This window comes from Aotus nancymaae, unplaced genomic scaffold (assembly GCF_030222135.1).
Source record: "Aotus nancymaae isolate 86718 unplaced genomic scaffold, 86718_ANA_hifiasm-v0.15.2.pri h1tg000063l, whole genome shotgun sequence".
Lineage (NCBI taxonomy): Eukaryota > Metazoa > Chordata > Mammalia > Primates > Aotidae > Aotus > Aotus nancymaae.
In genome coordinates, this window is record NW_026988477.1 from 372,339 (window position 1) to 396,669 (window position 24,331).

Genomic DNA, 24,331 nt, shown 5'->3' on the forward strand with positions numbered 1-24,331 from the left:
CCCCTAACCTCTGCCTCGAATGTCCCCTCTCTGGGGACAAATCTGGGGGGAAAAGGAAGCTGTACTTCCTTGGACGGGGACAGAGAGCTGGGCCGGGTCCGGGGTACCCCAAGTTCTGCAGAGACCAGCTGAAATATGGTATCGTTAATAAAAACCCCATTTAAAGTACTGCTCTTTTTTTTTTATTGATTTCATTGAAAACAGAACAAGAAATGGTCAGAGCCAAAAGACTGCTCTTAAAACTGTCAAAAACATTTTAACAGAAAAAAATAAACATGACTGCATTATGAATGTCTTAGAAGAGTTGCACAAAAAAAATCCCACTGTTACTGCACTAATTACAGTATTTAAAAAGGTATATGCCAAAAAAAAGTATATGACCTGCCGGGCCACCACACAAAAGGTGATGGCAAGTTTATTCACACTACAAGACTAACATTTTTAAAAAAGTTTTTCCTGCATTTTATTCTAAAATCATTTTGTTCTCTTTATACAGTTGATAGTTTATTTCACGTGGTGAGTAGAAACCACACCAGAATCAGCACCGTTGTCTCGTTATTTTATTTTTTGTTTGTCCTAATGTTCAGTAATGGTAGAAAATAAATCAGTTTATTCATCATAGCATGTGGCTTAAAAAATCAACAGAAGGTACCAGCGTCAGCGGAGCCGGCGGGGCTGGTGCGGGTCCGCCTGCACCCAGCAAACCACTTCCTTGAAAGGAAACGTCAGTTAGAGAGGTTTGATATATAGGACTAGATATAGGATTCCTTTAAAAAGCAAACCCACATTTTCTCCAAAGTTAGTGGTGGGGTCGGTCTCCTGACCTCTCCGAGGCTGGCGGGACACTGTCCTCGGCGCGGCCCCGGGGACCCGGCGCCAGCCACGCAGGCCGCGGGCGGGGAGAACGGAGCAGCTCGTGCTAACGGCGGCTTTGGCAGCGCCGCACAGAAGAGTCTGGGCCGGACGGGAGAACAGCGAGGACCTCGGAGGTCAGAGGAAGAGACGAGAAACTTCGCAACGACACATCGGCATGAGAAACTCACGAGGAGACGCCGGCGTGGGTTCCCAGCGTCCCTGCGGCGAGGCCCAGTGTGCGCTCCGGCCCGGGCAGGGGCCCGCAGCGGGGCCGCAGGTCGGGAAGGCGGCCGGGAGGCGTCCACACCCGCCCGCAGGGGCTGCAGCCTCACCTCCGACCCCTCCGGGGAGCCGGCGGCACAGCCTCGGAGCAGGGCCTTTGAGAACCTCTCCTCCTCCTCCTGCCCACGGCCCCGCGGCCGGCGGCGTCTCATAGCGGGTCCGCGGCAGCCGCGGAGCTGGTGTCGGGCAGGCCGTCCTCCTGCGCCTCCTGGGCCGCAATGGCCTGACGCTGGGCCAGGGCCGCGCTCGAGTGCCGGCATTTGGGGGAGCCGCAGCGGCAGCTGAACAGCTTCCCTTTGATGTCCCAGAAGCGCTCGCCGTAGTCAAACCTGGGGGAAGAGCAACCCGGACTCAGGTCAACCCCGCGGCGCCTCCCACGGGCCGGGCCCGGCGGCCTCCCCCGCCGCCCGCGCATCCCGGGCCTCGGTGTTGACAACGATTGGCGGGAAAAGCATTCACGACAGGGCCAGGGCGGTGCGTACCCGAGCTGCTCCCCGGCCTCGATCAGGCGGGTGCTGAAGAAGGCGATCCGCGGGAAGCGCAGGTCCTGGTGGGCCATGAACACGCGCACGGGCACCAGGTTGGGCTCGCAGTGGTGGTTGATGAACCGGCTGACGTTCCCGTAGAACCGCGCGTCGATGCAGTAAACCTCCCCGTCCTGCAGGGCGAGAGAAGCCGGCACGCGCCGCAGTGAGCGGGGCCCAGACGTGCGGGTCCCGAGCCTGGGGCTGGGCGCAGGTGGGCACAGGTCCCGCCACGCAGGACGGGCTTCTCCCGTGAGCTGCAGCCGTGGCGCGGGACCTGCGCGGGCCTCCCCCTCGCCGTGTGGCCGCGCACCCCGTGCCCTGCCCTCCTCGGCCGCGGCGGGGCGCGTGGTGCAGGCCGGTCCCTTGCCGGCGTCCCCGCGGGGCTTCCAGCGCGGCGGAATGTGGACGGCACCGCCCGCCCGCGCCCACGGGGCCGTTTGGCACCGACAGCAGAAGAGAAGGGAGGCCGGGGCTGCGGGAGCCGCGCGGGCGGCGGCAGGGCTGACGGGCTCGGGAGGGATGGGGCTGGCGACCGGGACGCGCCGTCGAGGAGCCCGGAGGGTCTGCGGAGACTCAGGGGCGGACGGCACCGCGGAAAACGCCTTCCGCTGCAGCCCTTCCGGGGGCCGGTGAGACTGGAGACGGCGCCAGGGACGGGGGCGGCTTGGAGAGGAGCCCAGGATTCCGGGCGGCCTCACGGCCCCGGCCCCTGGCACCGACCCGTGATCATGGATTCTGGGCTGACCGGCTGGGCCTGACCTACCGCGCGACCTCTTTAAAAGCAGTTCTCTCTGGAGACCCCGGGCGGAGCTGCTGCCGGCCTGGAGGGAGGGGCTGCGTGGCAGGAAGGTGGGGGTTCCGGCCGGCAGCTGCCCACGCGACCACAGGGACCCGGGCTGAGCAGTGCCCAACCCCTGCTGCGCACACTGGGGCGAGTGGCTGGCGCGGTTTGTTACCCAGCGATGGGAAACAGCAGTGCCGCGGGGCACAGCCAGGCAGACGGGCAAGGAGGCACCCGCGGCCTTCCGGGGCCGAGTCCGAGAGGGTGGGGCCTGCGGGCAGAGGCGGCCCCCCACACCGGGTCCACAACCTGCCCCAGAACGAACATCAGAGGTCAGGAGATTAAAACCCAAACTAGAGGGCGAGGGCGTGGAGGGCAGGTAGCCGACAACCTTCACGACGAGGCAGTGACAAGACGGCGAAGCCCAGGTGGGCAGAGCTGCGGGACGGGACCAGCCGCAGCCCCAAAGCCCGCTTTACCCCAAAGACACAGAGCTCACAGTGGCTCACGTGGCGTGGACTCTGCCCTCTGATCCATAGGTGACCCCTCCCCGTGCAGAAAGCAACTCTGAAACCAGCAACAGCGCACACGCGAAGTCCTGGAGAGCAGCAAGATGGAAACTGAGGGGCTCCCGCCTGGAGGGGCCAGGCCCAGCGCTGCCCGGGCTTCCACCAGGAGCAGCCCGTCCAGCAGAGCGCACAGGGCTGCCCCGTGGAGGACCCGCGGTGCTGCTGAGGCGGGTGGGTGTCAAAGTCCGTGTGCACAAATTTCTGCCTGGCCATGAGCCGATGAAGACAGCGACCCTGGTAGAGACCCATGCCTGGAGAAAGGCCCAGGGGCCGCGCGGGAGGCGGGGCCTGCGGAAGGGGCCCAGCCAGCCGCACTAGCGAGACGAAACCCACACGGGAGAGAAAGCAGCGTCCTCCCTGCATGTTAACAGGAACGACGCAAGCGACCTGACGCTTGAAACGCTGAGGAAACGAACACATGCAAAGCAGGAAAGTCACCGCCGAGCCCAGCCTCAGGGTGAGCCGGATGCTGGGCCAGCAGACGCGCGTATCCTCAAGGCAGCTCCTAAGGCTGTCACAAAGCAAGATTTCAAGGCATGAAAATCTCAGAGAAATGAGAAGCCTGAGCAGAGAAACAGAAAAAGAATCCAATGGAAGTTCTAAATTGAAATCCACTGGCTGCTGACGCCATCACCGGGGGGATGAACGGAACCTCAGCTTTGTCTAATGACAGTAAAGGTCCAACAGTGACTCGTGTGCAACAGCATTTAGCAAGGGCTGAGATCCATGCGAATGCCCCCGAAAGGAGAACGGTTTCCACGTATTGACAATACGGCGACTCTACAAATACCCTGTCAGGAGAAAGGTTATGGGCTGGCGCGTATCTACACTCTACCACTTTTTGTGTAAGAAAAGAGAACGAATAAGAAGTCTACTTGAGTATTTTTTCTCTATTTCTGCTGACGGTTACTGCAGGCTACGGTTGCAATGTGTGTGTCCCCACAAGACTCATAGGCTGAGACCCTCACCCCCAAGGTGATGGTGTTAGGAGGTGGGGCTTCGGGGAGACCATTAGGTCATGGGGGTAGAGGGAACTGTGCCCTCATAGAAGGGACCCCAGAGAGCTGCTGTACCCCCTTCACCACGTGAGGACACAGTGAGAAGTCACTGGCTATGAACCAGGAAGCCCTCGGCAGCACCAGCGCCTTCATCTGGGGACTTCCAGCCTCCGGAGCAGTGACATTTGTAAGCCTCACGGTTTACAGTGTTTTGCTATGGAAGCCCGAATGCACTCAGACAGCAGGTAACAGAATACAGAGAATGTGGAGAAGCCAGGCTTTTCTGGGCGTGAACTTCCTAAGCAGCAAAGATTTCACGCAATCAAAAAACAACACAAATTAAATTGTAACATTCAAAATGAACTAAAATTCATGCAACTCAACTGCGTACTGCGCCAGGACACAATCCCACAGGAAACATTTCCAGTGCTGCGAAGCGCAGGACTCTGCCCCGTGTCCGAGGAACGTGCCCTAAGGACCGAGACGCTGGAGACACACACACGCCGCTGCGCGGCTGGCCGGGCACTCACTGTCAGCAGCAATATCTGGAGTGCTGCTTTGAAACTAAAGATTTCAGAAACCAAGATTTTTGTTGTAAGAGATACAAACAGAAAATCAAAGAAGTTGGATAAAAACCATATACTGTTAAATGTGAATTGGAAATATTAACATGAACACACTTTCAAACATTTGCTTACTTCACAGCTCTGTGCTCTGAAAAGTGAATCCGGAGCCCACGGCACGCTGACAGCACTGGGCACCCCACAGTCTCGTTTCAGTGTCTAAAAATCTTTCTCCTCCAAACGTACAAGGACATCCTAGAGAAACGGCTTCCAAGCCTGGGCCCAGGAACGTAAGAGAGGCCTGGGGTCCACGTGCTGCCAGACAGCACTGTCGCCCACGGAGGGCTCGCCTGCATGGGCTCCCTACGACCAGACGGGACAATTTGACCACTAAGTAAGAATGGCTATAACTGCTCAAAACACACATGTAAAAAATTTGGTTTTTACCTGTAAAAAAATGTAAAACTCCATGAGCCCACATTAACACTCAAAACAGAGGAAATTTTGAAAAAGGCCAAAATTTCTTTGCTGCCAGTAATTTTTATGCCACTTCCTTACTCTGAAACTTGGTAACTAGATGGTAAGAATAAAGCATTGATCTGGCCTGCCCAGGTTTAGGTTTATTTATTAAAACAGAAAAATGTCTGTTAATGAATATGGAAGGCACGGATGCCCAGGGTGGGCAGTCAAGAACCATCCCGCCCCATGGCACAGCCACAAAGCTCCCTACCGGACACAGTGTGAGTGTCACCAAACCTCAGCCCTTCCTCCTAGCTGGCAGCAAACACAGGGGATAAGAGAACAAATGAAGTGACACCATGAGGGCACACAGAAATCGGGACCATGGGATTTCTCGGGCGGCTGGCCAGTCTCCTCCACAGGGCACCATGTGGGCTGCTGTTAAGAACCTTCTGGGATGTGGCAAGTATCATACAAGGAACAGCCCACCTGATTCCAGAGGGGGAAGCAGGACGGTCTGCAGATGAACATCACCATTCGCAGGCACACTGACATCACCGGGGGTAAAATGTTACATTTGCCACCAACTTTGTATCAGCAAAAAAGGATGGAACAAATAAAGCAAGATACTAACCACCACCAGGTCCAGGTCGGGGCGTAAGAGCCTCCACTGTCCCGATCCTCTGCCTTCCGGTACGTCTGAGAATTTTCACAATGTGTAGTAAAAAAGGAATTGCAAAGACAAGAAAAAGGAATCTCTGAAGGAAGCGGCAGAGAAGTAAAACATTTTTCTTCTTTTTTTTTAACTAAATAAGAGACCTGAATGTCTCTAAAATTAGGGAAGAGGCATCAGAGGAGAGCCTGTGTGAAGGTGCTGCCAGGTGAGCAGGTTAGACGGGGAAGAAGGAAGGTGGCAGTGGGCGCAGGGCAGGAGCCCGAGTGGCAATGCTGTGAGACCGGGTGGGGGCCTTCCTGGGACGGCTGGATGTCCCACTCTCTAAGATGGAGACAGCACCGGGCCTGTTGTGTGGAGTGGACCTCACTACAGGTGTTCGCTTCACTTCGCCAGAGACAAAAGAGGCCGTCTGGAGGGCCAGGGCCCATCTGGGCTCTTCGCAGGATCCCTAGCAGGCTCTACAAGTCCCCATGCAGCGGAAGGGAGGGGAGGCGCGGAGACGGCAGCCCTCGGAGGCCCTTCCATCAGGACCCTGGACTGGCAGTGCTCTGAGCCACCAAGGGCTCATCGCAGACGTGAGGCCCCAGGGCTGAGGCCTTTCTGTTCCTGGTCTTCTCATTTTGTGGTTTTTCTGCCCAGAGCCACTGGCCTTAGAGATTCTCTAGTGCAGTTCGTTAAAAATAACCCTCCTCCCACCCTGAGAACCTTCCAGCTCTGCACTAAGCGTCACTCGGGCCCTGCGTGTGGGATCTGTGGCTGCCCGGGAGACGCGGTACCTCCCCCACCCACATCCCCGCAGGAGCACACTTTGTGGCTTCTCAGGACGAGCACCTTCCTCAGTCTGACTCCCAGGAGCTTCTGTGTGACCCTAGAGGTCATGGGGTCTTGAGACCCCCGTGCTCTGCTTAGCCTGACTGCCCAGACCTGAGGGGGCCCAGAGTCAGGGTCTGGCCTGTGGACGGCCAGGGCTGTAGGCCCTGAGAGACAGAGGGGCCACTCCATGGGCCATCGACCCTGCTCACAGCCTCCTGCTGGCATGCCGTTAGTCCATGTACCTCCCACGATGGTAGCCAGGCTGACCACCCTGTCAGCTGGCACAAGGAGCTGCCCTCACGCAGGAGCACGGCCTCTCCCAGTCGTTCCCATGGTTCAAAGGCATCAGATCCCAGAGTCCTCACAGGACAGACACCACTGAGGGCTTCCAATGTATCCTCAAGTGCTGCTCTTGAAGGCTGCTCTGATAAAGAAACCGTCCGCCCAGGTTTCAGGTGAGCACGCCATGGAGAGGCCCCCGGGGCACCTCATGGACGGTAGATTTGAACAAAGGCCTAAAGAAGGTAAGGACCAGGAGGGTGGGTGGCAGGATCCCAGAACAGCATGAGGGAGAACAGTGAACGATTGTGAGAGCAGTGGTGGGAGCGCTGGGAGGGCAGTCAGTGGGGAATGGGGTGTGCAAGCTTTGAGCCAACAGCAGAGGCCTTGGGGTCTCTAGAGCCCCAGGCAGAGAATAGATGGCAACAGCAGGGCCAGGGCAGACCCAGGGGCAGGTGCTCACTGCAACAGTCCAGGAAATATTTTGAAGGCACAACCAGAAAGTTTCCTGGCACCCAGAGATGTCGGCGCTCAGGTAGACGCGGCTCTGAGGTCTAGGGGTGGGTCAGAGCTGCAGCAGACACCTGGGAGTGTTCCCAGCTCCCCACAGCCCCCAAACAAGAACTGCACCTGGGCTGAGAAGTGAGAGAGGCCTGGGAGGAGCAGGGCTGGATGCTGCTGCCTCGGGTGGCGGGGACCAGAGCCTGCCCTGGACTTAGGGGCGCTCACTGGAGGCAAGGCCTGGCTGTGTCTGATGGAAGACAGACTGGAAGGCAAGGACTCGGGAACGTGGCAGCTCTGGGACGTCGGGGAGTGAGGAAAGTGCCGAGGGGATGTCTCTGAGGAGGTGAGGGCAGGTGTGGCTCCAGACAGGAGCAGGAAGCACAGAAACTCCACGCCAGGGAAGAGGTGTGAAGGCAGAGCACAGACGTGCCGGGAGGAGGCGGGGACGCCCCTGGCCAACACGAGTGAGTCAAGGAACTGAAAGCCTCCAGCAGCGATCTGCCTTGGCAATACTGTGCCTGCTGAATGTGACGATTTAAAAGCAGCCTTGGAATCTGCAGTGCTTGTTTTCTAAAAGGATTGGCCCACAGTGGGCTGGGAATATTGGAAATGGCCCTTCCACACAGACAGCTTGGTGAGTGCAGCCCTAGGTGGGCAGGAGGAACCCGGCCAGTGAAGGCCACAGCCGCATCTGCAGGGAGACAAGCCTGTGCAGCAAGGCCGCCGTTCGGAGGGGCTTTAAACCCTCCAGCAAAGCTCTGCTCCCCTCTCCCCTGTGCAGAGGCTCCACCCGCTCCAGCAAAGCTCTGCTCCCCTCTCCCCTGTGCAGAGGCTCCACCCGCTCCAGCAAAGCTCTGCTCCCCTCTCCCCTGTGCTGCGGCTCCACCTGCTCCAGCAAAGCTCTGCTCCCCTCCCCTGTGCTGCGGCTCCACCCGCTCCAGCAAAGCTCTGCTCCCCTCTCCCCTGTGCAGAGGCTCCACCCGCTCCAGCAAAGCTCTGCTCCCCTCTCCCCTGTGCTGCGGCTCCACCTCCTCCAGCAAAGCTCTGCTCCCCTCTCCCCTGTGCTGCGGCTCCACCCACTCCAGCAAAGCTCTGCTCCCCTCTCCCCTGTGCAGAGGCTCCACCCGCTCCAGCAAAGCTCTGCTCCCCTCTCCCCTGTGCTGCGGCTCCACCCGCTCCAGCAAAGCTCTGCTCCCCTCTCCCCTGTGCAGAGGCTCCACCTCCTCCAGCAAAGCTCTGCTCCCCTCTCCCCTGTGCTGCGGCTCCACCTGCTCCAGCAAAGCTCTGCTCCCCTCTCCCCTGTGCAGAGGCTCCACCTCCTCCAGCAAAGCTCTGCTCCCCTCTCCCCTGTGCTGCGGCTCCACCCCCTCCAGCAAAGCTCTGCTCCCCTCTCCCCTGTGCTGCAGCTCCACCCACCTGCCTTGGTCAAAGGGTGTCAGCACAGTGAGCCGTGCTGTGGCTGTACCCCATGGCCCCTGCAAAGGGGCACAGCAGAGTGGGTTCCCGGCCTGCTGCCGAGGACAACCGGGAAGCCCAACAATATCACAAAAAAAAAAAGGGGGGAGAAGGCCCCGCCCGAGGATGTACAGACTCACAGAAGGAGCTCCACACCCAGCTCTGGGAGACAGCGGGGCACCAAGGGGACTCTGCTTCCACCAGGGCGGCCAGGAGACCGTGCCACTTCAGGGTTGGGCCCGAGCGTGCGGGGAGGGAGCCTGCTGTGGTCTGAATATTTGTGCTTCTGAGTCCATGTGCTGAGGGTGACGGTGTTGGGGGCTGATGAGGGTGTGAGGGTGAAGCTGTCAGGGATGAGATCTGGGTCTTCATAATAAGAGGCCCCAGAGAGCCACCCTCCCCTCCACGTGAGGACCCAGTGGAGAAGGCACAGTCCCTCCATGAGCCAGGGGGTGGGGCCCTCCCCAGAACGAAACTAGTCGGTGCCTTGACCTTAGACTTCCAGCCTCCAGCACTGTGAGAAACCAGTGTCTGTTGTGCAGACTGCGCAGTCTATGGTGTTCTGTCCCAGCAGCCTCAACAGACTGAGAAAGGCCCCCAGGAACCAGGGCCACCAGGGGACAAAAGTCAGCTGGAGTGACAGAGGCCAGGGCTCAGCTCAGCTCTGAGGCCTCTGGGCTCCTGGAAGTAGACTGGGGTGACCCAGTGTGTTTTCTTCAAGCAAGTTTGCAAATATAGTGTCTGGCACCCAAACGAAACTGACCAGAAACGTGAGGAGACAGGGAAAGAATGACAACAAGCAGCAAAACAGATGCTAGAAACAGACCTACGGAGATGCCGGCGCTGGAAGGAGAGACCAGGCAGGAGATACGGCAGCAAGAGACGGCACAGACGCAGGAACGCGCCCCTGCCCCCTCAGACCCAGTCGCACCACACGACACAGCAGTGACGCCGCATGGTTAAAAAGTACACAAATTAAATTTCCAATAACAACAGCATATAAATCAGATATTCACCTTAGCAGACCAATGAGAAGAATCATAGGCTTATTTCAACAGATGTTTTCTAACATTCAACCAAACTCAACAACAACTGATGAAACTCTTAGGGACAGAAAGACAGAGGCACCCAACACCAGCATCACAGGAGACAGTCCTGAAAGGCCCTGCTCCTCCTCCCATCCCACACCTGCACACCAGCATCACAGGAAATGGTCCTGAAAGGCCCTGCTCCTCCCATCCCACACCTGCACACCAGCATCACAGGAAATGGTCCTGAAAGGCCCTGCTCCTCCCATCCCACACCTGCACACCAGCATCATAGGAAACGGTCCTGAAAGGCCCTGCTCCTCCCATCCCACACCTGCACACCAGCATCACAGGAAACGGTCCTGAAAGGCCCTGCTCCTCCCATCCCACACCTGCACACCAGCATCACAGGAAATGGTCCTGAAAGGCCCTGCTCCTCCTCCCATCACACACATGCACACCAGCATCACAGGAAATGGTTCTGAAAGGCCCTGCTCCTCCCATCCCACACCTGCACACCAGCATCACAGGAAATGGTCCTGAAAGGCCCTGCTCCTCCCATCCCACACCTGCACACCAGCATCACAGGAAATGGTCCTGAAAGGCCCTGCTCCTCCTCCCATCACACACATGCACACCAGCATCACAGGAAATGGTTCTGAAAGGCCCTGCTCCTCCCATCCCACACCTGCACACCAGCATCACAGGAAATGGTCCTGAAAGGCCCTGCTCCTCCCATCCCACACCTGCACACCAGCATCACAGGAAATGGTCCTGAAAGGCCCTGCTCCTCCTCCCATCCCACACCTGCACACCAGCATCACAGGAAACGGTCCTGAAAGGCCCTGCTCCTCCCATCCCACACCTGCACACCAGCATCACAGGAAACGGTCCTGAAAGGCCCTGCTCCTCCCATCACACACCTGCACACCAGCATCACAGGAAATGGTCCTGAAAGGCCCTGCTCCTCCCATCCCATACCTGCACACCAGCATCACAGGAAACGGTCCTGAAAGGCCCTGCTCCTCCCATCACACACCTGCACACCAGCATCACAGGAAACGGTCCTGAAAGGCCCTGCTCCTCCCATCGCACACCTGCACACCAGCATCACAGGAAACGGTTCTGAAAGGCCCTGCTCCTCCCATCACACACCTGCACACCAGCATCACAGGAAATGGTCCTGAAAGGCCCTGCTCCTCCCATCCCACACCTGCACACCAGCATCACAGGAAACGGTCCTGAAAGGCCCTGCTCCTCCCATCCCACACCTGCACACCAGCATCACAGGAAACGGTCCTGAAAGGCCCTGCTCCTCCCATCCCACACCTGCACACCAGCATCACAGGAAACGGTCCTGAAAGGCCCTGCTCCTCCCATCCCACACCTGCACACCAGCATCACAGGAAACGGTCCTGAAAGGCCCTGCTCCTCCCATCCCATACCTGCACACCAGCATCACAGGAAATGGTTCTGAAAGGCCCTGCTCCTCCCATCACACACCTGCACACCAGCATCACAGGAAATGGTCCTGAAAGGCCCTCCTCCTCCCATCCCACACCTGCACACCAGCATCACAGGAAACGGTCCTGAAAGGCCCTGCTCCTCCCATCCCACACCTGCACACCAGCATCACAGGAAACGGTCCTGAAAGGCCCTGCTCCTCCCATCCCACACCTGCACACCAGCATCACAGGAAACGGTCCTGAAAGGCCCTGCTCCTCCCATCACACACCTGCACACCAGCATCACAGGAAACGGTCCTGAAAGGCCCTGCTCCTCCCATCCCATACCTGCACACCAGCATCACAGGAAATGGTTCTGAAAGGCCCTGCTCCTCCCATCACACACCTGCACACCAGCATCACAGGAAATGGTCCTGAAAGGCCCTGCTCCTCCCATCCCACACCTGCACACCAGCATCACAGGAAACGGTCCTGAAAGGCCCTGCTCCTCCCATCACACACCTGCACACCAGCATCACAGGAAACGGTCCTGAAAGGCCCTGCTCCTCCCATCACACACCTGCACACCAGCATCACAGGAAACGGTCCTGAAAGGCCCTGCTCCTCCCATCACACACCTGCACACCAGCATCACAGGAAACGGTCCTGAAAGGCCCTGCTCCTCCCATCCCACACCTGCACACCAGCATCACAGGAAACGGTCCTGAAAGGCCCTGCTCCTCCCATCCCACACCTGCACACCAGCATCACAGGAAACGGTCCTGAAAGGCCCTGCTCCTCCCATCCCACACCTGCACACCAGCATCACAGGAAACGGTCCTGAAAGGCCCTCCTCCTCCCATCACACACCTGCACACCAGCATCACAGGAAATGGTCCTGAAAGGCCCTGCTCCTCCTCCCATCCCACACCTGCACACCAGCATCACAGGAAACGGTCCTGAAAGGCCCTGCTCCTCCCATCCCACACCTGCACACCAGCATCACAGGAAACGGTCCTGAAAGGCCCTCCTCCTCCCATCACACACCTGCACACCAGCATCACAGGAAATGGTTCTGAAAGGCCCTGCTCCTCCCATCCCACACCTGCACACCAGCATCACAGGAAATGGTTCTGAAAGGCCCTGCTCCTCCCATCACACACCTGCACACCAGCATCACAGGAAACGGTCCTGAAAGGCCCTGCTCCTCCCATCACACACCTGCACACCAGCATCACAGGAAATGGTCCTGAAAGGCCCTGCTCCTCCCATCCCACACCTGCACACCAGCATCACAGGAAACGGTCCTGAAAGGCCCTGCTCCTCCCATCCCACACCTGCACACCAGCATCACAGGATATGGTCCTGAAAGGCCCTGCTCCTCCCATCACACACCTGCACACCAGCATCACAGGAAACGGTCCTGAAAGGCCCTGCTCCTCCCATCCCACACCTGCACACCAGCATCACAGGATATGGTCCTGAAAGGCCCTGCTCCTCCCATCACACACCTGCACACCAGCATCACAGGAAACGGTCCTGAAAGGCCCTGCTCCTCCCATCCCACACCTGCACACCAGCATCACAGGAAACGGTCCTGAAAGGCCCTGCTCCTCCCATCCCATACCTGCACACCAGCATCACAGGAAATGGTTCTGAAAGGCCCTGCTCCTCCCATCCCACACCTGCACACCAGCATCACAGGAAACGGTCCTGAAAGGCCCTGCTCCTCCCATCCCACACCTGCACACCAGCATCACAGGAAACGGTCCTGAAAGGCCCTGCTCCTCCCATCCCACACCTGCACACCAGCATCACAGGAAATGGTCCTGAAAGGCCCTGCTCCTCCCATCCCACACCTGCACACCAGCATCACAGGAAACGGTCCTGAAAGGCCCTCCTCCTCCCATCACACACCTGCACACCAGCATCACAGGAAATGGTCCTGAAAGGCCCTGCTCCTCCTCCCATCCCACACCTGCACACCAGCATCACAGGAAACGGTCCTGAAAGGCCCTGCTCCTCCCATCCCACACCTGCACACCAGCATCACAGGAAACGGTCCTGAAAGGCCCTCCTCCTCCCATCACACACCTGCACACCAGCATCACAGGAAATGGTTCTGAAAGGCCCTGCTCCTCCCATCACACACCTGCACACCAGCATCACAGGAAATGGTCCTGAAAGGCCCTGCTCCTCCCATCCCACACCTGCACACCAGCATCACAGGAAATGGTCCTGAAAGGCCCTGCTCCTCCTCCCATCCCACACCTGCACACCAGCATCACAGGAAACGGTCCTGAAAGGCCCTGCTCCTCCCATCCCACACCTGCACACCAGCATCACAGGAAATGGTCCTGAAAGGCCCTGCTCCTCCCATCCCACACCTGCACACCAGCATCACAGGAAACGGTCCTGAAAGGCCCTGCTCCTCCCATCACACACCTGCACACCAGCATCACAGGAAACGGTCCTGAAAGGCCCTGCTCCTCCCATCACACACCTGCACACCAGCATCACAGGAAATGGTCCTGAAAGGCCCTGCTCCTCCCATCCCACACCTGCACACCAGCATCACAGGAAACGGTCCTGAAAGGCCCTGCTCCTCCCATCACACACCTGCACACCAGCATCACAGGATATGGTCCTGAAAGGCCCTGCTCCTCCCATCCCACACCTGCACACCAGCATCACAGGAAACGGTCCTGAAAGGCCCTGCTCCTCCCATCCCACACCTGCACACCAGCATCACAGGAAATGGTTCTGAAAGGCCCTGCTCCTCCCATCACACACCTGCACACCAGCATCACAGGAAATGGTTCTGAAAGGCCCCGCGCCACCTCCCTGACACTGGGCAGCCCCGCCATTGTAGAAGAGTAGAATGAGCAGTGAAACTGTGGGGACGGGGGCAGCAGCCTGTGTGGTGACGACAGGGGCACACACATGGAAAACAACAAACACACATCATTACACTTAATAGGTCACTTTAAGCGACAGGTTAAAGAGATAATTTTAAAAACCCAACGTATTTCTATATATCAAGCAACAACTGTGGAAAAAAATGCCTTCTTCAAATACAAGGGCGTCAAGGTTACTGAGACACTAAGACTCCTGCCTCTGACTGTGATGGGACAGCTGGAGCTGCACCTGCCCTCCCGCCCAAGACTGATCACCCAGCCAAATTCATGGGACACAAACCGGGAGTGACTGTGCGGGACCTCTGGGCAGTTTCTCATACAGTTGAACGTCACTCACACACGACCTTGCCAGGAAATGACAAAGGCCACATGCTGTGGGATTCCACTGACATGATATTATGGAAGAGGCAGGACTGCAGAGACAGGAGGCGAGTGAGTGCGGCTGTGGCTCGGAGTGCGGAAGGCAGGTGCCCTTGAGGAGAGCGAGCAGGTCATACACACGTAGCATCGTAAGGCAGCCCCGAGAGTCTCCCTTGTATCAACCCATCCCCTTGAGCGTGACTTGCTTCTGGCCCATAGGATGTGAGGAAGGCAGCGTGGCAAACCCGACATTCTCCTGCTGGCCTTCAAGAAGACAGCTGCCTCAGGAGCTCAGAGCACCCCGGCTGCCAGCCAGCAAGGAAGCAGAGGCCTCAGCCTACAGCCAAGGAAGGGAATTCTGACGAGCCAGGGAGCATTTTTACACAAGGCCTGAAGCTAACATCAGCCAGGGTGAGGGCAACGCTTCCCCAGTGACAGGAAGAGAACGGGCATGCTTGCCCAGCCTTCCATAATACGCAGACGGGAAACAAGGCTGCACAGGTCAGAACTCGAGAAGAAAAACCGTCTTTACTCACATGTGACCTGACCACACGTGCAGACAAGCCTAACAGTCCAAAATCTTACTAGAATTCAAGAGCACATTTAGCAAGGTCAATGTACAGAAAAACAAGTATTTCCATGTTATTTATTTCCAAAAAACAAATGGAAAATGAAATTTTAAAAATATGGCTTATAACATATAAAAAGTCTCAACGTTTTAGGAATACTTTTTTTTTTCTTTTTTTTTTTTGAGAGGAGTTTCGCTCTTGTTACCCAGGCTGGAGTGCAATGGCGCGATCTCGGCTCACCGCAACCTCTGCCTCCTGGGTTCAGGCAATTCTCCTGCCTCAGCCTCCTGAGTAGCTGGGATTACAGGCACGCACCACCGTGCCCAGCTAATTTTTTGTATTTTTAGTAGAGACGGGGTTTCACCGTGTTGACCAGGATGGTCTCGATCTCTTGACCTCGTGATCCACCTGCCTCGGCCTCCCAAAGTGCTGGGATTACAGGCGTGAGCCACCGCGCCCGGCAGGAATACATTTAACAAAACCTGGTGTAAGATCCACACAGTAACAGCGACAAGGCGCCAGGTGCAGTGGCTCACGCCTGTAATCTCAGAAATCTGGGAGTCTGAGGCGGGTAGATCACGAGGTCAGGAGTTTGAGACCAGTCTGATCAACATGGTGAAACCCCAACTCTACTAAAAATACAAAAATTAGCTGGGAGTGGTGGCGCGTGCCTGTAGTCCCAGCTACTCTGGAGGCTGAGGCAGGAGAATCGCGTGAATCCGGGAGGTGGAGGTCGCAGTGAGACAACATCACACACTGCACTCCAGCCTGGGCCACAGAGCGAGACTCTGTCAAAAAAGAAAAGAAAAAAGCAACAAGGCTCTGCTGAGAAACTAAAGATCCAACTCAAAGAGAGCTGGGCCACGTACAGACGCAGGGTCAGGAGGCTCGGCGTGCTAATGGCCAGATTTAGTGCAGTCTCGGCAGAAATTCCAGCTGCCTCAGCCTGGGCTCTCAACTGTCTGTGGAGATGCAAAGGACACAGAGGAGGGAAACGTTTTGAAAAAGAACAGAGTGTGAGGACAAACACTACCTGGCACCCAACATTACTGTAAATGAAGAGAACGTGTCACTGGTTTCAGGATCAGCAAACAGATCAAAGGAGCAAAACATGGTCCAGATGGAGCTGTGCATTAGCTGGTATGAGCAGAACCAGTGTGCTGGATTAACTGTTCACGGACACAGGGAACCGCAGCTCTTACTTCAAACCCACATGAGCAGAACCAGTGTGCTGGATTAACTGTTCACGGACACAGTGAACCTCAGCCCTCACTTCAAACCCACATGAGCAGAACCAGTGTGCTGGATTAACTGTTCACGGACACAGTGAACCTCAGCTCTCACTTCAAACCCACATAAGCAGAACCAGTGTGCTGGATTAACTGTTCACGGACACAGTGAACCGCAGCTCTCACTTCAAACCCACATGAGCAGAACCAGTGTGCTGGATTAACTGTTCACGGACACAGTGAACCTCAGCCCTCACTTCAAACCCACATGAGCAGAACCAGTGTGCTGGATTAACTGTTCACGGACACAGTGAACCTCAGCTCTCACTTCAAACCCACATAAGCAGAACCAGTGTGCTGGATTAACTGTTCACGGACACAGTGAACCGCAGCTCTCACTTCAAACCCACATAAGCAGAACCAGTGTGCTGGATTAACTGTTCACGGACACAGTGAACCGCAGCTCTCACTTCAAACCCACATGAGCAGAACCAGTGTGCTGGATTAACTGTTCACGGACACAGTGAACCTCAGCCCTCACTTCAAACCCACATGAGCAGAACCAGTGTGCTGGATTAACTGTTCACGGACACAGTGAACCTCAGCCCTCACTTCAAACCCACATGAGCAGAACCAGTGTGCTGGATTAACTGTTCACGGACACAGTGAACCTCAGCCCTCACTTCAAACCCACATGAGCAGAACCAGTGTGCTGGATTAACTGTTCACGGACACAGTGAACCTCAGCTCTCACTTCAAACCCACATAAGCAGAACCAGTGTGCTGGATTAACTGTTCATGGACACAGTGAACCGCAGCTCTTACTTCAAACCCACATAAGCAGAACCAGTGTGCTGGATTAACTGTTCACGGACACAGTGAACCTCAGCTCTCACTTCAAACCCACATTTCTGAGAGACAGGCCAGGCTGGAGGGCACTGGCTCCATCACAGCTCACTGCAGACTCCTGGGACCCAGTAAGTGCTCCGCCTGTCTCGGCCTCCCCAGTGCTGGGATTACAGGAGTGTGCCAGTGTGCCTGGCCTTAACTTGCGTTTTTATATAAGACTTTTTTAAAAAGAGAAAATCGTCACAATCCTGGGATACACAGGGAAATCTTGGGATGGTGAAAGGCAACAGAATTGAAAAATTTCCGCTTCCTGAAAGACACTGTTCAGACCGTGAGGAGGCGAGGCGCAGGCCAAGAAGACACTGACTCCACACACATATTTGTATGTGCATCAGACAGAGTCAGAAGACGGAAAGAGCTCCTACAACTCGAGACGAGCAGCCAATTAAAAACCAGCCAAGTTGCAGGCGAGGCGCGGTGACTCACGCCTGTAATCCCAGCACGTCGGGAGGCCGAGGCAGGTGGGTCACCTGCAGTCAAGAGTTTGAGACCAGCTTGGCCGACACGGTGAAACCTCGTCTCTACTAAAAATATAAAAATTAGCTGGCGTGGTGGCTGGCGCCTGTAATCCCAGCTACTCCGGAGGCCGAGGCAGGAGAATCGCTAAGTCACAGTGTTGGGAGCCCCACTCGCTGCAGTGGGAACGGGAAGTGCCATGGCCACGCTGGACAACTAGTGGTTTCTTTCTAAAGTTAAAGGTACCCCATCGTATGAACCAGTAACTCCACCTCATTCACTCAAGAGAAATAAAAACTCACGTCCGTTAAAAACAAGTCTCTGGGAGTTGCAGCAGGTTCACTCGGGACAGCGGAACTGGAAAGGACGGAGGCCCACCCACAGGTGAGCAGGCACCAACCAGCTGGGGGGCCGGGCGGGTCACGCTCACAACAGAGAGGAGCAGACCACCGACACGTGCGGGCTCCTCGGCAGATCACAAAACAAGCAGAGCCAGACACGGGATTCCGTTTATAGAAAATTCGAACGCAGGTGAAACTAAGCTACGAGGATGGGCGGGAGAGGAGGAGTGACTGAGGGCTCACAGGGCATTTTGGGGTGACGGAAATGCTTCGTATTTCGATTGTGGCATTGATTACACTGGGATGTACATTTGTAAAAACTGAAACCATACACTTTAAAGTAGTTTGTCTTACTATTTTTAAATTGACTGCAATAAAGTTGATCCAAGAGAAAAATATCTCAAAAACCTATGTGATTTAAAAAAATCCAACAAAAGATATACAAGACCACACCACAGAAAACCATAAAATATTACTGGGGATAATCAAGAAAAATCTAACAAATGAAGAGATATACCATGTTCATGAACTAGCAAAAATATAGTAAGTACCTCATGTTTCCCTAACCTGATTGACGGGTCCAGTGTAATCCCAATCAAATCCCCACAGGAGTTTTTGAGAACTTGTCAAGCTGACTTCAAAACTTTCAAGACCACAAAGATCAAGACACAAATTCTATGGCGAGGCTGGGCACAGTGGCTACTCCTGTAATCCTAGTGCTTTGGGAGGTCAAGGCAGGAGGATTCCCTGAGGCTAAGAATGTGAGGGCAGCCTGGGCAACACAGTGGCATCCCATCTCTACAAAAGTAGAATAAAAAACTTAGCTGGGCATGGCAGTGCACACGTGTAGTCCTACCTACCTGGGAGGTCAAGGCAGGAAGATCACTTTAGCCCAGGAGTTCAAGGCTGCAGTGAGCTATCACTGTGCCACTGCACTCCAGCATGGGCAACAGAGCAAGACCTGGTCTCTTTCCAAAAAAAAAAAAAAGAACTCTAAGTTGAGAAGATGTAAACTACAATAATTAAAGTAATTAAGGGAAGACAGCCCAGGCCAAGAACAGTCAGCAGACTGATAGGACGAGGACACGGAGCTATGACAGGAGCCACACTGCTGAGTGGGGAAAGGATAATCTTCTCCACAAATGGTGCTGAGTCAGCCAGATGACAAGATGGGGAAAAATAAACCTTGACTCTGATCTTACACCACACAGCGGGACAGCTGTCCACCTACACGTGGACCCAACGCGAAAGCAAACTGGACTGTTTCTGGGAAATATTCAAGTTTTCAAAAAATATCACTAGGACATTACAAAATCCCAGTATTTAGGAAAAGACTGGTAAATTGAACTAGAATAAAAACAAGAACTTCTGTTCACTACAAGACATCATTAGGAAGTAAAAAAGCCGGGCCGGGCGCGGTGGCTCATGCCTGTAACCCCAGCACTTTGGGAGGCCGAGGCAGGTGGATCACGAGGTCAAGAGATCGAGACCATCCCGGTCAACACGGTGAAACCCCGTCTCTACTAAAAATACAAAAAATTAGCTGGGCACGGTGGTGCGTGCCTGTAATCCCAGCTACTCAGGAGGCTGAGGCAGGAGAATTGCCTGAACCCAGGAGGTGGAGGTTGCGGTGAGCCGAGATCGTGCCATTGCACTCCAGTCTGGGTAACAAGAGCGAAACTCCGTCTCAAAAAAAAAAGGAAGTAAAAAAGCCACAGAGGGAAGATGACAGCTGTGGCACACACGTGGCAACAGAGCCTTGATGAGAATACGTGTTTCCAGCCCACAGGAGGCAGTCACTCCACGGCGAGGCTGGAACAGGCAGCTCTCAGAGAGGAGCCCCCACAACTCTGCACACACACACAGGCTGCTGGCCCTTGAGGGCTCGGCACCGCTGCACAGGGAGAGATGCCTGAACACTGTGACCTTCCAGAGCCTGGTTTCTCTTCAATGGAACACAAATCATTTCACCAACAGTCACTCCTTAGAAGGCGGCTGCAGGGACGGAGCCCAGGGTTGGGGGTGGCAGTCCGCAGGGGCCACTGCCATGAAGACGGCTGCCTAGTGCCCAATTCTGCAGGAATGAGATTTATTCCGTGGCTTGGTGGCTGGTGTTTGAGGTGAGAAAACCTTCATTTCCCCACCTGCTCGCAGGGACTGCAAGTTTCAGGAGGTTTTAAAATAGACAATGGATGAAATCCAGAGCACTGATGGAACTGGGCTACGGTGAAGCAGCATGGGGGCGGGGACGGGTCAGTCACTCCCACCCCAGCCTCAGAAACCTCCCGACGCCAGGCTCCTGGAGCGGACCCTGCTGCCTCCCACACATGGTTCCAGCACCTGGGTGGTGGAGACTGGGTGGGCTGGGGGCATTTCTGTGCACACGTGAGACCTCTGCTCAATGGGAGGCTCACTGCTGCCTCGCTCAGTCACTGTCAAGTACACGGCACCCTCCTTAGCCTCTCTGCCGTCTCAGGGGCCGCTGGGCCCCAACCCGAGACACACAGTTGTGGTTTGGAGGATTGCACCGGTGGGTTTCAGGCCCTACTCTCACAAGAGGGGTCAGTCAGCTGCACAGGCTCAGGGACCTCCCGAGTCAGCGGGAGGTTACTGCTGACAGGAATGGGCTTGCTATAGGTCTGCTGAGCCGCGAATGTGGAGCTCAGCAGACCTACAGCAAGCCCATTCTTGTCAGCAGTAAGAGCTCTCATCTGGATCAACGCTAAGACTGGCCTGCGCCTGGGGCCTGTGTCCGGACGCTACCAGGACAGACGCATTCGGGTTTTACAGCTCATGGCACGCTCTACATGGCCCCAGCCCGGCAAAACACATTACCTTATTGTCGAGGTCAAAGAGGTAAGAATCTTCCTCCCGAACATCAGCTTCTGAGTCGGAAATCAGCTCCCCGACGTACCTGCAGAGGGAGGTGCCGTTCAGGTGAGGCCCTGGAAGGCACCGAGCACGGCCCACGGAGAGGCACAGCCAGTCTCCGTGTCCACGGGGAAGGGGCGGGGCACACACAGGAACCGCCACGAGCCCCAGAAGGACATGCAGGGACTGTGTCTGGAGACGTGTGCCTGTGGCAGAACGGGGGTTTCTGCTGAGGTTCCCGAGGAGGATGATACTGAAAGCTCGGCGTCTGCGGTCCGGCACCTGAGAACGCAGAATGATCCTCCCCTGGAAATAACTGCCCATGCTGGCCAACGTCTTCTTAAACGCAATCCTGAGCTGGTCAAGGGCAGCAGCAGAGGACTCAGGGCAGCAGGAGCTCGGTTCTCAGGGCCAGGGTCTCCGCGGTCCCCACCCCACGCGGCAGAAGGCCAGGGATGTGCCCGCTCCCAGAGGGGCTTCTTGAAGTGCAGATACAGATGGGCCTCTGTCCCAGAAATGACACATGCCACTGCCAGACTTGGGGTGACCCAGGGACTCACTCACTCGCAGACAAAGGTGCCTAGTGGGATGTCCTGCAGGGACCGCACGCCCCAGCCCATGTCCCGCGTCCGGTAGAGCTGCAGCCTTGCCCTGGAAAACAGAGAGAGTAGTGGTGGACCAGCCCATAGCCCCAGCCACTTGCCACAAAGGTCAGCAAAAGTCAGCTGGTGCCATGTCACTGAACTAGAAGGAAAACTGGTTTTCTATCAGAAGCGTTAGATGCTGCAGGCACCTCACAGACAGAGCACTCTCAGGAAGCCGAGAACGCAGGAATCAGCCTGGGGCACCCTAGCCCGCGACCTTGGCAAGTCACTGGTCCTGGCCGTGCCTTGGTGTTCCCATCTGTGACATGGGGACAGAGCTGGGCCTGAGTCACTAGGCACTATGAGGGTTAGAGGTGCTAACACTGGAGAAGCCTACAGCTGGACCAGGCTGTGGTGACACCTGCAGCCCAGCCTGCTCCCGACGATGAGCCCACAGGCCCCTCAGGGCTAGGGGAGGGTGGCTGTGCGGACCTGGGGGGAGGGTGGCTCCAGGGGCCTGGGGGGAGGTGGCAGTGGGGGGTTCCTCAGGGCTGGGGGAGGGTGGCTGGGCAGGCCTGGGAGGAGGGCAGCTGGGCGGCCCCAGCATGTGGGCCTCCGAGGAGCCCTCAGAACCACGTGCCTCATCTGCCTGTCTAGCGTCCCGCGTCTGCCTGTCCGTGATGTGTCTCCTACCAAGTCCCGTGTGTGTCCGTCCTCAGCCCCGGGCCTTTCTAACATACCAAGGACAGAGACCACCCTCCAGCATGGACCGAGTTTACTGAAGTTACAAAAAAGTCAATACTACAGAAATTTGTGTTCAGCTAAATTTAAGTGTGGGACAGAGCTCTCCCTTATGACTCAGAGGGGCTGTGACTTTCCCAGTCTCACATCTGTGGCACATTTGTGAAAGGAATGCTCAAAACCAGAACCCGGGGAAAGCCGAGCGGCTGCTGGACAGCCAGGGGACCGAGCCCGGCCGGCGAAGGGCAGTGGGCAAGCCTGACTCCATAAGCATCCTGAGCAGCCCAGGAGAGCAAGTCCATGCGGCCTGAGAAGCACCAGGACACCACCTCACTGTCAGAGAATCCCAGAGAAGAGAGAATATTTAGAGAACCGTTTGAGTATTAAAACGGAACTACGACAGCCCTCAGCTGTTGAAGAATGTACGCGTGAACTTGGTAACAAAGGTCATTCCTCGGCCAAGTCTATTCCTCTGCTTTGAGCTCAAATGACCCAACGACCTGCTCCTTCTCTCAGGCCTAAGTCTGTGCTGGTGGAATCATGACTTGTGATTTATGGCACAAGTGACATTTCCCGAGGATAAAGGGCTCGGAGGTAAACTGTCAGCCCTATCTGCAAACACACAGACGTGTGCATCCGAACACGTGGGGTTCCTGTGTATCGGGGTGAGCTCCGTGCGAATACACGCACGGGCAGAGTGCGGGAAGCTGCCTCTCACCTGAGACCATTCTGCACGACGCGGTTTCGGCAGTTCCTCCAGCAGGAGCACGCGTGGTTGCACTCGAAGATCAAGGGCGGCTCCGCCATGTTGAACTCCGGCAGGAGCCGGCCGTCCTGCGGACAGATGAGCCCCAAGGGCCCAGCAGAGGTCACTCCCGCTTCAACTGAACTGACGTCAACCCATTTCTACTAAGTGCCTAGTGTGGCTCAAACTGACATACACACGGCAGTTTCCGGTCAAACTTCAACACCCACGTAGGGAAAGACATTCCTTCCTTCACCCCCTCAGCAGGACTCCACCCCAAAAGACTCCACTCAGACACGAGCCTGGCGGCTTTCTGAGCCTGCCACCCCCACAGCCCTCACTGGCACTAATCCTTCTCCCATCGGGGCCTCTCGTTCAGATGGGTAAACACTGCACCCTCCCAGGCACCCCTCCTCTAACGTCCGCTTCTGGAGGGGACCCCTGCTGCCTCTCCCCGCTCGCGTCTCTTCACCCAGGCCATGCTGGCTTCTGCTCCTACTGTGACCTCTGAGCTTGGGAGACCAGGAACCCTCTGCCTCTGCTTAGATGCCCTTCCCTGAACCACATCCCTACTACCCAGGGCCACCCTCCACTCCCATCTCTTCAGCGGCCCCTATCCCAGGCTCCTCTGAGCACCAACACCCACCAGAGACTTCCAAGCCTGTGTCACCCCAACCTCCCCACCCACAGCGATGCTCCCTGCACCCAGCACAGCCGCACCCTCCCTGTCCACACCCCTCACATTCAGCAAGCACAAGGCAGAGCTCACCAGACACACACAACACGAGCAGCACCTCCTCCCGGGCAGAACAGGCCGACCGGCCGCCCGCCGCTGCCACCATCCAGGCGGCCAAAAAGGGACTCTGCGGCCAGGTCCTCGGCTCACGACCCGACTTGGGTGCCGGCGCCTACTGTGCCTCCCCTGTCTGCCACACCCAGCTCACCTCCGACGCCTTCCCAATGCTGCCGTGACAGGGCTGGAGTCACGGACACCTGCACTGTTTCTGCAGAGCCGGACCAGCGGCACTTACCGCCTGAGCCCACGCACACGAGGCCGCCTCACCTTGTCATACCAGCAGCGCATGCTGAGCTGGCCGCACATGCAGTTGCTGGAGGAGCAGTCGTCGATGCACACGCAGTACTGAGAAGAGAGGCGCCCAGTGTTGTCAGACGGCGGGCGCCCGCCTTCCGCTTCCCTCCCGGTCACAACTACGCTTTACAATTCTCAAAGCTACCCCTGAATCTGCTAAGTGCTTCTCAGACACCACGTGAGTGTGTGGCCTCTTAGGGAGAAGGGCAGAGAGAATGCTCGAGTTGCCAGGAAACATGACATATGCCCGCGGGAGGGGGCTCTGGCTGAGGATCCCAACAGAG

General features: G+C 56.5%; 1 protein-coding gene across 7 annotated transcripts in view; it reads right to left on the reverse strand.

Moving 5' to 3' along the window:
* Window positions 1-1,285: 1,285 nt before the first annotated feature.
* EHMT1 (euchromatic histone lysine methyltransferase 1) overlaps window positions 1,286-24,331 on the reverse strand; it is a 236,509-nt gene continuing 213,463 nt past the window's right edge. For all 7 annotated transcript variants that reach the window (XM_064366037.1, XM_064366036.1, XM_064366038.1 and 4 more), the window contains 6 exons: window positions 24,021-24,098; window positions 22,931-23,046; window positions 21,452-21,538; window positions 20,852-20,930; window positions 1,620-1,795; window positions 1,286-1,466 (listed from right to left, as the gene is read on the reverse strand). In XM_064366037.1, coding sequence (XP_064222107.1) covers window positions 1,286-1,466; window positions 1,620-1,795; window positions 20,852-20,930; window positions 21,452-21,538; window positions 22,931-23,046; window positions 24,021-24,098 — 717 coding nt within the window. The remainder of the gene's footprint in view (window positions 1,467-1,619; window positions 1,796-20,851; window positions 20,931-21,451; window positions 21,539-22,930; window positions 23,047-24,020; window positions 24,099-24,331) is intronic.